Below are 14,494 nucleotides of genomic sequence, written 5' to 3'. Positions count from 1 at the left end.
GCGTGATTCATCACTCCAGAGAAGGCGTCTCCACTGCTCTAGAGTCCAGTGGCGACGTGCTTTACACCATTGCATTCCACGCTTTGCATTGATGTATGGCTTAGATGCAGCTGCTCGGCCATGGAAACCCATTCCATGAAGCTCGGGTTATCGACCTAAGCGGGTCAGAGTTAGAGGGGTTCATCGCCAGCACACACAATCAGACGTGACAGGAAATGGTTGTAAAACCAATGTACATTACCATACTGATGATTCCGTTCAGCGCAACAAGAAATGAAGCAGCTCAAGTGAGTTGGTCTGTGGCCTTCATCCACCACACGGTACTTGTCTTTCAAAAATAGTTGCATACCCACTACAGCTTGTTCAGGCCAATGGGTAATTTTGTGGTTATGTCTGTAATCTGCATTTAGCCCAGAGTCGGAAGAAGCTAAGATGGACTCCGTTAGGGGTGGGTGATACTGCAAATGTTGATACCAATAATTATAATAATAATGGAGTAGATTTATATAGCGCCTTTCTGGACACTCAAAACGCTTTACCCTGAGAACTGAGAACCCATCATTCATTCAGTCCACATTAACAGTGGTAAGCTACATCTGTAGTCCCACAGCTGCCCTGGGGTCAATTGACAGAAACGTGGCTGCCAATTTGCTCCAACCACCACCAAACATTCCTTCACATTCATACACCAGCGTCAACGGGAACAAGATACTGATCCTTTTTACTTGTTTCTGAAATTTTGCCTGTAATATGTTATACAAACTTAAAAAACGAACCTATTTGTGAACAATTTAACAATCCTGATTATAATCAAAACAAATGTTCCAATGCCAACAAAGTACCACCAATATTCTCTTTTATTACATATGCAAATACAGTCAATAGTGCAAATAACTACACAAAAGCATTATGTTGTTAGCGGCAACTAACGATTATTTTTCAGAAGTTTTGGAAAATCATCAAATCTTTGTCCGCCTAGTATACTTGTTGATGGTGTCAGAGTAAGTGACAGAAGAGAAATGGGTAGTCATTTTAATAATCATTTTATTTCCTCTGGTTTTCTCTACAATTCTGACAACTCTACTGAAGCTCCGCTAACCGTTGAAAATACCCAGGTTTTTAACTTTACGCCCTTTACCACAACAGAGGTCACGAGGGCTCTAAAACAACTTAAACCTAGAAAGCCAGCTGGCTCAGATAAGTTGGAGCCGCTCTTTTTAAAGTTAGCAGCTGAAATTATAGCTGAACCACTGACTCACATTTTTAACCTTACTCTAATTTCAAATGAAATCCCTTTGGATTGGAAATCTGCCCTTGTAATCCCCCTATTAAAAGGAGGTGACCCTAGTAATCTAAATAATTACAGACCGATCTCTAAACTCTCTGTTCTGGCAAAAGTGCTTGAATCCCTTATCAGTGAACAGATAAAAGACTTTTTGGACACCAATTTTATTCTGTCACCATTTCAGTCAGGTTTTCGTAGAAATCACAGTACTGTTACTGCTGCTATGAAGTTTATAAATGATGTAACTGAAGCTCTTGACAAGAAGCAGTGCTGTCTGTCCCTCTTTATTGACTTTTCAAAGGCATTTGATACTGTTGATCATGTCATTTTAATCAAACGTCTTTCAGCTATTGGTTTTTCTCAGCAAGCAGTTGGATGGTTTGCAAATGACCTCACAAGTAGAACTCAGGCTGTTCAGATAGAAGGTTCCTCCTCGGACGTACTGCAAGTGAAAAAGGGTGTCCCTCAAGGTTCTGTGTTGGGCCCCTTATTATTCACTATTTACATAAATAATCTTGGACAGAATATTCCGAACTCAACTTTCCATTTCTATGCTGATGATACTGTCATATACTGCACAGCACCCACTCTTGCTGAGGCTTTTAAATATCTACAACATGCATTTGACAGAGTACAAGAACAACTTTGCTATCTTCAACTGGTTTTAAATGCAGAGAAAACAAAGTGTATGCTCTTTACCACATCAAAAACTGTAAGATCATCACTGTGTGAGAACATTTTCACAAGAAATGGGCAACAAATTATGTTAGTATCTGCTTTTAAATATTTAGGATTTTTAATTGATGACCACTTGAGTTTTAAGGAGCACATTCAGTATGTTGTAAAAAAACTGAAACTTTTACTGGGATTTTATTATATAAACAAGTCTTGCTTTTCTTTTACTGTGAAACAGAAATTGGTGGAAACAACCTTTTTACCTGTTATTGACTATGGAGATGTGTTGTACATGAATGCTACTGCTGCTTGTCTCCACAAGCTGGATAGTGTGTACCACGGGGCACTGAGATTCATCACCAACTGCGCTCCCCTTACTCACCATTGTGTGTTATACTCAATGGTTAACTGGACATCTTTATGTGCTCGATGCCTCAATCTATGTTTTCATCTACAAAACCATTCTGGGTATCACTCCATCTTATCTGTCTTGTCTTTTAACAAAGAAACAAGGAAGTCACAATCTTCGTTCAATGAATGTTCTGCAATTTGTCGTCCCCAACGTAAGAACTGAACTGGGCAAGAAAGCATTTAGGTTTTCAGCACCGAAGGCTTGGAATAACCTACAATCGAACATTAAACTTCAAACCCTAGTTACGTTGAATGAGTTTAAAGCTTCTGTGAAAGGATTGCAGTCTACCTTGTCTGTATGCACATGTGTCATGTGAGCAAGTTTTAATGTTGTAAATGTGATGTTTTATGTATTTGTTTACTGTTTTTAATGTAACCTTGCTGCTGCCCTCTTGGCCAGGTCTCCCTTGGAAAAGAGATCTTTGATCTCAATGGGATTTTACCTGGTTAAATAAAGGCTAATAAATAAATAATTTTGATGGACGATTAGTCAACGATTTTCTTAACGATTAGTCGACTTCTAAATGCAGCTTAAGTTAGTTGGCAAGCCCTGCTCTGCACAGTGAAACTAACCTAAAACCATTCTTTATCTCTTCACATGACAGCCACCCTCAAAAATGGGCCGACTAGGTCAAGCTGGCACAGCCATCCCAGCCTCATGGTGGAGGAAGAAGTCCAGAGCACATCCACACCGACCACCGCCCTGGTGACTTCCATTGATGGGATTCGCTTCTCAGAGGGAGACCTGCTCCTCCAGGTGAGGTCTGATGGATCCTCTACGTCAAACTTATTTCCATTGAGGGCCACGTCGCAATTATGGCTGCCCTAAAAGGGCCGTTTGTAAGAGTGAATATAGATGAATACGAAAGATTTGCCTCATGATATTACCTAATGGCCTATGCATTTGATTATTATATGTATTTTTTTTTACATACACTGTTAAAAAAAAAATATATATCTAAGGCTGGGCGATATGACTAAAAAATGTATCACGATATAAGTGTTTCATATCAGTCGATGTCGATAATTATTGATAATAAAAAAAAAAAAAACGATTCTAAATAAAGACCAGGAGAAAAAAGGCTGAATTTAAATACTTTTATTTTAAATATAACCTTTAACCTTTAGAACGAGGTCAGCATTATGAAAAACAGTCAAATAAATGAAAATACTGGTCGATGTGCAAATATTGACATTAAATAAATGCTTAATCCAACAAAATGTGCAAAGTATTGTAATTAAGAAATTAGTAGTGTACAACTCAGGCTTTAAAGCCATATTGGTAACAATATATGCAAATAAATAACAGTCACATTAAGCAAGCAGAAACAAGCATGTCTTACAGAATATTGCATACTTGCCAACCTTGAGACCTCCGATTTCGGGAGGTGGTGGGGTTGGCGTGGTCGGGGGGGGGGGGGGGGGGGGGGGTTAAGATATATATATATATATATAAGAAATACTTGACTTTCAGTGAATTCTAGCTATATATATATATATATATTTTTTTTTTATTACATATATATATATATATATATAAATATATATATATATATATATATATATATATATATATATATATATATATATATATCCATCCATCCATTTTCTACCGCTTATTCCCTTTGGGGTCGCGGGGGGCGCTGGAGCCTATCTCAGCTACAATCGGGCGGAAGGCGGGGTACATATATATATATATATATGTATACATATATATAAATAAATAAAAGAAATACTTGAATTTCAGTGTTCATTTATTTACACATATACACACACATAACACTCATTTACTCATTGTTGAGTTAAGGGTTGAATTGTCCATCCTTGTTCTATTCTCTGTCACTATTTCAGAACACACACATTATACAAATATACATTATAAAATCAATAAGAAAACGGGAGCTTTAATTTGGGAGTCTGAATTAGGATCAGAAGTTCCTATATAAACATTGCGCACTCACGTCGCCTTTTTGTATTGATTACTGCAGCTGTGCACTGGATTCATTCACAAATACAAACTACAACTCACAAACACTTTAGAGTTAGGCTCCACCATCAGAATGTGTACTTAAACTTATAAAGATCACATGGATATTATTCAGTGAGTTGATTCACCAAAACTAACCTGCTATACAGGAGGAAAAAGCACACAGGACGTTTCAATTGTTCACAGACTGGTCGCTCTCATCAGAATGACAAGACACTTCCGGTCTGCAGGTGATAGCGTTCAATTTGGAAGAAACGCCTTACTGCCCCCTACTGACCAATGTGAATACTGATAAATGTGTAATGACAGCTCCAAAAACGAATTCAAACCACAAAATAAAATAAATAAATCAACACAAAAATGTGACACATTATGGGTGGGTCACATATGCATGTATAGTAGATGGCAGTATTGTCCTGTTTAAAAGTGTCACAACATTGCTGTTTACGGCAGACGAACTGCTTTACGGGGGACGAAAACTTGACTGCTGTTGTTGTGTGTTGTTACCGCCCTGGGAGGACGTTAATGAAACTGCCTAACAATAAACACACATAAGAAACCAAGAACTCGCCCTCGATCATTAACTGTTTATATGGTGGGAAAGCGGACGTGAGAACAGGCTGTCAACACGTCACTCAAGTCCGCATGGAGCTGGAGGGGGCGTGGCCTCCAGCTCCGCCTGAATTTCGGGAGATTTTCGGGAGAAAATTTGTCCCGGGAGGTTTTCGGGAGAGGCGCTGAATTTCGGGAGTCTCCCGGAAAATCCGGGAGGGTTGGCAAGTATGGAATATTGTAAACATCGGAATAAACTTGCGTCTGAACATCTGTGACAAAACAAACCTGTTACCCTCTTCAGTCATTTATGAAAAAATCAAACCAACTTCAGCATACAAAAAAAATAACTCAAGCAACTACTCAACCATTGCTTCACTGGCTGCAACAACTCAAACTCTGCTTCACTGCAAGTTACTCAACAATTGCCTCACTGCAGATTTTGTGCAAGGAAGAAAAAGCTGATTGACCATCCCAGGTTTTAAGGCTGCCCTGGTACATGTCACAATATTACCCCCAGTACTAAAAATTATTTCAGAGGGGGTGCTGGTGGCTGGAATGCACAAGTATCTTTTGGCAAGCTGCGACATTCTGGGGAAACTTGCGCTCTTATACCTTCCACCACTCAAGGGGGTCAGACTCACTGTCGGCATCCAGGCATTTTAGGTAGCTTTCCAGCTCATTTTCCACTTTTTGCCTTTCAGTGAGAGGTGAGGCATCTTCTTCATCGTCTTGACTTTGTTTTTTGAAGAAACTACCTAATGATTTACGTTGTTTCTTCACACCCAGTGGGAGAGGTGTGGCAGCTTCTCCTTCTGCACCCTGGCCTGCTGTTCCATACCTGCCAACTACTCCGGTTTTCCCGTAATTAGTACGGTTTTCATCAACCTATTCCGGGTTACGGTTGCAGTGGTAAAAAATACGGTTTTTCATTAATTAAAATATTTTTTTTTTTTTTAAGTTTTATTCACGAAATCGCGTAACAACAATGACAATCGACACTGCTTCCCGTAACTTCCTATCGAGCCATTCCGAATGCCATGCGCGAGGCTACTTATAGCACCGCTGCCAAGCACGAGGCACCTGTTGCCATTGTTTCCAAACGAGCGAACGATCATGGAATCAGCCGGAGAAAAATCGCAAACGAGTCTTAAACCGAAAAGAAAACTGCAGTCATTCCGTGAAGAATATTCAAAAGCCTATCCGGGAATAATTATCCGTTCCAAAAAGGGTGAAAACTACGCGAATTGCACCTTGTGCAGACAAGATTTTTCGATCGGACACGGAGGAATTAGCGATGTAAAAAACCACGTTGGGACAAAAAAAACACAAGTCTAATGTCTAATTTCAACGTTTTTCGTTGCCCAAACAGATTCTTTGGATACATTTGGATTTTAGCCACAAAAAGGTAATGACACCAATGTTATCTATTGGAATTGTTTAATACTGTTATACTGTTAAAAGTGTTTATACTATTTATGCTTTCAAGTCCAAGTTGAAGAAATCTTGTTAAATGTTGACAGCATAACTACCAAAATACAGAAGTATGTCCTTAATATTTTTGCAGTGCTATTTCTGTTGAAAAGTTGAAATGATTACATTAGAGATGTGATGTGCCACTTTTCAAGTGTCTGATGGCTTAAATTAATTTTCATTAATTTTTCATATTTTGAATTCTTTTGAAAGGCTTACAAAAAAACTACATTTGAATTGTAATTCCATGCTATTGACAGGACTATTAATTTTAATGAAGTTAGCTTACCATGTTTACAGTATGATAATTGTGATAGAAATGTGAATTTTAGGCACAGAATATTTTTTACAATTGAACAAGGCAGTAGATTATACAAGCTTGGACAGAAAGTTAATAATGACACCAATTTTTTTTTTAATGGAATTGTTTAGTACTGTTTTACCATTTGTTTACTGTAAAAAGTGTTTATACTGTTTATACTTTCAATCAACAAATTGAAGTCTTGTGAAAGGTTGACAGGATAACTGGCATTAACTGTCAAAATAATTTCAAACTATTGAAGTTAGCTTACAGAATAAACATGTCAATCAACCCATATGATTTTTGCTGTAATATTTTTGTTTTGAAAAGTCACTGTGACTGATAGAAAAGTGATGGTTTTAGCAACATTTTAACCTGTCTGAATGCTAATAATCATTTTGCGTCGGGGGGGGCGAAGCCTGAACCCCCCACCAGGACTTTGTCCTGGACCTACCGGGGCCTGCAACCCCTGGACCCTGGCTACTAGGTTTTTCTGATTTCAAAAGTTGGCAGGTATGCTGTTCCCTCTGAAACCTCTGCCTCTGATTGGCCTGGGTTTTCATCCAACATTTCAGACACTGCTCTTTTTTTAATGGCCTCTTCCTTTTCCGGGCTGATGTACTGTGCTTTGAATCTGGGATCCACAAAGGCAGCCATGTTGAGGAGATCATCTGTTGCAGAGTCGGCATATTTTTCATCAAGATAGGTCGTTATCGTCGTCTTCGGGTCTTTTGTGAGTTGAGTGTCCTGGTCTTTTTCCTTCAGCAAATCTGTACGGAACAGGTGGAGCACTGGCTTGACATAGGAGACTGTCACGTATGACTCCCTTGAGAGGGAGTCTGTGAACTCCAGAAGAGGAGTTAAGGCCTCATGCAGTGACTCCAGAACACCAATGTCCTGCCATGTAGGGACCAGGTGCCTGTTGTTTTTGTCTGCAAACAAAACTTCAGTGATTGCCTTTTGTTGTTCGAGGACCCTTGCCACCATCTTCTGTCTTGATCCCCACCTGGTTGGTGACTCTGTGACCAGCTGGTGTTTAGGGAGATGGAGACGTTCCTGAGCTTTAAAAAGCTCCCTCTTTTTCTTCCAGGTGTAGGAGAAGGCAGAGACCACCTTCTTACACACTCCAACAGCCCTTTTCACTCTTTTATCCTTCCCTGCCGCACCTGCAGAAATACAAAAGTAAATACAGTGTAAATTAAAGCTGCAAGCAGCGTTGGTCGGGCCCGCGTATTTGGCAGGTGCTAGTCCTAAGTGTCCCAATACTTTTGTCCAGTTTTAGTCCCAAGTGTCCCAATACTTTTGTCAAGTTGTAGTCCTAAGTGTCCCAATACGTTTGTCAAGTTGTAGTCCCAAGTGTCCCAATACTTTTGTCCAGTTTTCGGCCTAAGTGTCCCAATACTTTTGTCCAGTTTTCGGCCTAAGTGTCCCAATACTTTTGTCCGGTGGTAGTCATAAGTGTCCCAATACTTTTGTCTAGTGTACCTACCTTGTCTGCATTGTGTAGGCTGGTGCTTCCTGCTTTTAAGCAGCCATCTTAAAAAAACAGCAGCGCAGCAGCATCAGCGCAGCGGGTCTTTGAAGGGTCATAAAATCAAAACCAGAGCAGGTATTAAAACGCTGTTCTGTTATTTTATACACAAGGGTTTAATCTCTCTCCTGTGTTAGTTTGAAGCCGAAACGACAAACGCGCTCAGAGGAGATAGTTTTTGAAGGAAGGTGACCGGTTTTTACAAAAAATGTGTTTTGAAGGGGGAATAGCAAACTTCCTGTTGATTTTTGCTGAGGGTTGTCAGTTTATGAAATGTAGGTCTAAGTGAGCCCTACATATAGGTTTTTGTTTCATGTCTCTCCAACCTTCCCAGTGGGAGTTACAGGCAGTTTTGTCAGTTTTTTCATCCGAGGAGCAGTTTTTTGTGCGTTTCATTAAAAAATTGCGCTAGAGCACAATTTTGAGATTTGGGGTTAGGTTTTTTTATTAGATCACAATTTCTGCCAGTCCTGATGTGTGCGTTCAGTTTGGTGAGTTTTGAAGCATGTTAAGGGGGTCAAATTACAGCTCAAAGAGGCAAAAGTGACTGTTTTTAGTACTTTTTTGTCTTGAAGGGGGAATTGCCAACTTCCTGTTGATTTTTGCCCGAGAATGTACCATTATGAAATGTAGGTCTAAGTCAGACCTACATAGAGGTTTTTGTTTCATGTCTCTCCGACCTTCCTAGTGGGAGTTACAGGCAGTCTAGTTTTTTTTTTCTAGGGGGCGCTAGAGCGCAATTTTGAGTTTTGTGGTTCGGTTTTTTTTTTTAAAAAGGCAATTTTCGCAGGTCCTGATGTGTGGGTCAAATATGGTGAGTTTTGAAGCATGTTAAGTGGGTCAAATTACAGTTTAATGTGGCGGCGGAAGAATAAAGAATAAAGAATAAAACCTTACAAATTCAATAGGTCCTTATGTCCCATTGCATAAGGACTAAAACTGATTTTCAAGGTAAAATCAGATTTTCAAGGTAAAAGTTTATTTTCAAGGCAAAAACTGATCTTCAAGGCAAAAGTTGATTTTCAAGGTAAAAACTGATTTTCAAGTTAAAAGTTGATTATCAAGGCAAAAACTGATTTTCAAAGCAAAAGTTGATTTTCAAGGTAAAAACTGATTTTCAAAGCAAAAGTTGATTTTCAAGGTAAAAACTGATTTTCAAGGCAAAAACTGATTTTCAAGGTAAAAACTGATTTTCAAGGTAAAAACTGATTTTCAAAGCAAAAGTTGATTTTCAAGGTAAAAACTGATTTTCAAAGCAAAAGTTGATTTTCAAGGTAAAAACTGATTTTCAAGGTAAAAACTGATTTTAAAGGTAAAATCAGATTTTCAAGGTAAAAGTTTATTTTCAAGGCAAAAACTGATCTTCAAGGTAAAAGTTGATTTTTCAAGGCAAAAACTGATTTTCAAGGTAAAATCAGATTTTCAAGGTAAAATCAGATTTTCAAGGTAAAAGTTTATTTTCAAGGCAAAAACTGATCTTCAAGGTAAAAGTTGATTTTTCAAGGCAAAAACTGATTTTCATGGTAAAATCAGATTTTCAAGGTAAAAGTGTATTTTCAAGGCAAAAACTGATCTTCAAGGTAAAAGTTGATTTTCAAAGGAAAAACTGATTTTCAAGGTAAAAGTTGATTATCAAGGCAAAAACTGATTTTCAAGGTAAAAGTTGATTTTCAAGATAAAAACTGATTTTTAAAGTAAAAACTGATTGTCAAGGTAAAAGTTGATTATCAAGGCAAAAACTGATTTTCAAGGTAAAAGTTGATTATCAAGGTAAAAACTGATTTTCAAGGTAAAAACTGATTTAAGGTAAAAGTTGATTATCAAGGCAAAAACTGATTTTCAACGTAAAAACTGATTTTCAACGTAAAAGTTGATTTTCAAGGTAAAAGGTGATATTCAAGGCAAAAACTGATTTTCAAGGTAAAAACTGATTTTCAAGGTAAAAACTTATTTTCAAAGCAAAAGTTGATTTTCAAGGCAAAAACTGATTTTGAAGTTAAAAACGGATTTTCAAGGTAAAAACTGAATTTCAAGGTAAAAACTGAATTACAAGGTAAAAACTGAATTTCAAGGCAAAAAATTATTTTCAAGGCAAAAAATTATTTTCAAGGTAAAAACTGATTTTCAAAGCTAATGTTGAGCAAACTCATCCAAAAGATGGCGCCATAACACAAACAATAACAAACTTTTATCATGTTCTATTGGCTGATCAAGTCAACATAATCAACAGAGAATTCTACTCACCAATTGCTGAGTGCAAACGATGGCCAAAGCACTGCAGCCGTGTCCACTTGTTTAATGAAGTTGCCTTCACTATATTTGCCCCGCTGTCTGTGGTGATGCACACCATTTTTTCCTCAGCCAGACTCCAGGACAACAGTGCCTCCTTCAAGCCTTCTGCTATTATCTCCCCGGTGTGGTCTTCGGGGAAATACGCAGTTTCCAGGCATCGTGTTTTCAGAACCCAGTCATTGTCGATGAAATGAATTGTCAAGCTTAGGTATGGCTCGCATGAACGGCTTGACCACATGTCGGAGGTTGTCGCAAAGTGCTTTGCTAACTGTATCTCCTTTTTCACGGATTCGTATCGGACTTAAAAACTGATTTTCAAGGCAAAAACTGATTTTCAAGGCAAAAACTGATTTTCAAGGTAAAAACTGATTTTCAAGGTAAAAACTGATTTTCAAGGTAAAAACTGATTTTCAAAGCAAAAGTTGATTTTCAAGGTAAAAACTGATTTTCAAAGCAAAAGTTGATTTTCAAGGTAAAAACTGATTTTCAAGGCAAAAACTGATTTTCAAGGTAAAAACTGATTTTCAAGGCAAAAACTGTAAGGTAAAAACTGATTTTCAAAGCAAAAGTTGATTTTCAAGGTAAAAACTGATTTTCAAGGTAAAAACTGATTTTAAAGGTAAAATCAGATTTTCAAGGTAAACGTTTATTTTCAAGGCAAAAACTGATCTTCAAAGCAAAAGTTGATTTTCAAGGTAAAAACTAATTTTCAAGGTAAAAACTGATTTTAAAGGTAAAATCAGATTTTCAAGGTAAAAGTTTATTTTCAAGGCAAAAACTGATCTTCAAGGTAAAAGTTGATTTTTCAAGGCAAAAACTGATTTTCAAGGTAAAATCAGATTTTCAAGGTAAAAGTGTATTTTCAAGGCAAAAACTGATCTTCAAGGTAAAAGTTGATTTTCAAAGGAAAAACTGATTTTCAAGGTAAAAGTTGATTATCAAGGCAAAAACTGATTTTCAAGGTAAAAGTTGATTTTCAAGATAAAAACTGATTTTTAAAGTAAAAACTGATTGTCAAGGTAAAAGTTGATTATTTAAGGTAAAAACTGATTTTTAAAGTAAAAACTGATTTTCAAGGTAAAAGTTGATTATCAAGGTAAAAACTGATTTTCAAGGTAAAAACTGATTTTCAAGGTAAAAGTTGATTATCAAGGCAAAAACTGATTTTCAACGTAAAAACTGATTTTCAACGTAAAAGTTGATTTTCAAGGTAAAAGGTGATATTCAAGGTAAAAACTGATTTTCAAGGTAAAAGTTGATTTTCAAGGTAAAAGGTGATATTCAAGGCAAATACTGATTTTCAAGGTAAAAAACTGATTTTCAAGGTAAAAAACTGATTTTCAAGGTAAAAACTGATTTTCAAAGCAGAAGTTGATTTTCAAGGCAAAAACTGATTTTGAAGTTAAAAACGGATTTTCAAGGTAAAAACTGAATTACAAGGTAAAAACTGATTTTCAAGGCAAACAATTATTTTCAAGGCAAAAAATTATTTTCAAGGTAAAAACTGATTTTCAAAGCTAATGTTGAGCAAACTCATCCAAAAGATGGCGCCATATCACAAACAATAACAAACTTTTATCATGTTCTATTGGCTGATCAAGTCAACATAATCAACAGAGAATTCTACTCACCAATTGCTGAGTGCAAACGATGGCCAAAGCACTGCAGCCGTGTCCACTTGTTTAATGAAGTTGCCTTCACTATATTTGCCCCGCTGTCTGTGGTGATGCACACCATTTTTTCCTCAGCCAGACTCCAGGACAACAGTGCCTCCTTCAAGCCTTCTGCTATTATCTCCCCGGTGTGGTCTTCGGGGAAATACGCAGTTTCCAGGCATCGTGTTTTCAGAACCCAGTCATTGTCGATGAAAGGAATTGTCAAGCTTAGGTATGGCTCGCATGAACGGCTTGACCACATGTCGGAGGTTGTCGCAAAGTGCTTTGCTAACTGTATCTCCTTTTTCACGGATTCGTATCGGACTTAAAAAATCCAAAATACTGCCAAACTGGTGACGTGACGTTTTCTTTTTTTTCTAACAGATCTCAGTGAAATTATCGGACGTTCTATCGACACCATTTTCTATTGATATTGATCACATGTCTATCGCGATATATATTGTTATCGTTTTATTGCCCAGCCCTAGAATGTTGTCTATCTGTGTTGGCCCAGATATATAATATATCTAGATTTTACGATAAATTTGAAGCTCAGTCAGAATTTTACAATAAAATGTACAGTGTTCTTTTACAGCATATTACTGTATTGTTCATACATATTATAAATACACTTTGTACACAACATAAGCACTGTTCGATGAATACGTTGTGAAATGGGTTATTTACACAGAAACATTTAGTAAATGTTGAACAAAATACCTTAATTGTTTCCAAATGGCGTCTGTAACACGGCAGTAAAACGGCTGAACAAACAAAACAGAAGTCATCGTCATAGACCCACTAGCTGCGAAAGCTACCTTTCAAATCAGCTAAACAGACTCAATAACGCCACGCTGACGTCTTTGTGAATTTATATTATTGAAACCCTACAAAAATAATGTTATTGTAAGTTAGTAACAAAGACACTCGCAAACGTGCTAGCATTGTAGCTAATGCTAACAACGCTAGTTTCATTACATTACCAAAGGAAACATACAATTATGCATAAAAACACTCCGACAGACGTCACACATGAGACGGTTTAATAAATAAACTGATTTTCAAGGTAAAAACTGATTTTCAAGGCAAATACTGATTTTCAAGGCAAATACTGATTTTCAAGGTAAAAACTGATTTTCAAAGCAAAAGTTGATTTTCAAGGCAAAAACGGATTTTGAAGTTAAAAACTGATTTTCAAGGTAAAAACTGATTTTCAAGGTAAAAACTGATTTTCAAGGTAAAAACTGATTTTCAAGGTAAAAACTGATTTTCAAGGTAAAATCAGATTTTCAAGGTAAAATCAGATTTTCAAGGTAAAATCAGATTTTCAAGGTAAAAGTTGATTTTCAAGGCAAAAACTGATTTTCAAGGCAAAAACTGATTTTCAAGGTAAAAACTGATTTTCAAGGTAAAAGTTGATTATCAAGGCAAAAACTGATTTTTAAGGTAAAAGTTTATTTTCAAGGTAAAAGTTGATTTTCAAGGTAAAAGGTGATTTTCAAGGTAAAAACTGATTTTCAAGGTAAAAGTTGATTATCAAGTCAAAAACTGATTTTCAACGTAAAAGTTGATTTTCAAGGTAAAAGGTGATATTCAAGGCAAAAACTGATTTTCAAGGTAAAAACTGATTTTCAAGGTAAAAACTGATTTTCAAAGCAAAAGTTGATTTTCAAGGCAAAAACTGATTTTTAAAGTAAAAACTGATTGTCAAGGTAAAAGTTGATTATCAAGGCAAAAACTGATTTTCAAGGTGAAAGTTGATTTTCAAGGTAAAAACTGATTTTCAAGGTAAAAACTGATTTTCAAGGCAAAAACTGATTTTCAAGCCAAAAACTGATTTTCAAAGCAAAAGTTGATTTTCAAGCCAAAAACGGATTTTGAAGTTAAAAACTGATTTTCAGGGTAAAAACTGATTTTCAAGGTAAAATCAGATTTTCAAGGTAAAAGTTGATTTTCAAGGCAAAAACGGATTTTTAAGGTAAAAGTTGATTTTCAAGGTAAAAGTTGATTTTCAAGGTAAAAGGTGATTTTCAAGGTAAAAGGTGATATTCAAGGCAAAAACTGATTTTCAAGGTAAAAACTGATTTTCAAGGTAAAAACTGATTTTCAAAGCAAAAGTTGATTTTCAAGGCAAAAACTGATTTTTAAAGTAAAAACTGATTGTCAAGGTAAAAGTTGATTATCAAGGCAAAAACTGATTTTCAACGTAAAAGTTGATTTTCAAGGTAAAAGGTGATATTCAAGGCAAAAACTGATTTTCAAGGTAAAAACTGATTTTCAAAGCAAAAGTTGATTTTCAAGGCAAAAACGGATTTTGAAGTTAAAAACTGAT

The 14,494-nt window shown here is 36.5% G+C and overlaps 1 protein-coding gene across 2 annotated transcripts in view; it reads left to right on the top strand.

Annotated features, from left to right (window-relative positions):
* Positions 1-14,494, top strand: part of LOC133578368 (aryl hydrocarbon receptor-like) — a 106,133-nt gene that overhangs the window by 70,028 nt on the left and 21,611 nt on the right. For both annotated transcript variants that reach the window (XM_061932742.1, XM_061932743.1), the window contains exon 3: positions 2,977-3,128. In XM_061932742.1, the coding sequence (XP_061788726.1) occupies positions 2,977-3,128 (152 nt within the window). The remainder of the gene's footprint in view (positions 1-2,976; positions 3,129-14,494) is intronic.

The sequence above is a fragment of the Nerophis lumbriciformis genome, linkage group LG38 (genome assembly GCF_033978685.3).
Source record: "Nerophis lumbriciformis linkage group LG38, RoL_Nlum_v2.1, whole genome shotgun sequence".
Taxonomy (NCBI): Eukaryota; Metazoa; Chordata; class Actinopteri; order Syngnathiformes; family Syngnathidae; genus Nerophis; species Nerophis lumbriciformis.
This window is presented reverse-complemented; position numbering and strand designations above follow the sequence as displayed.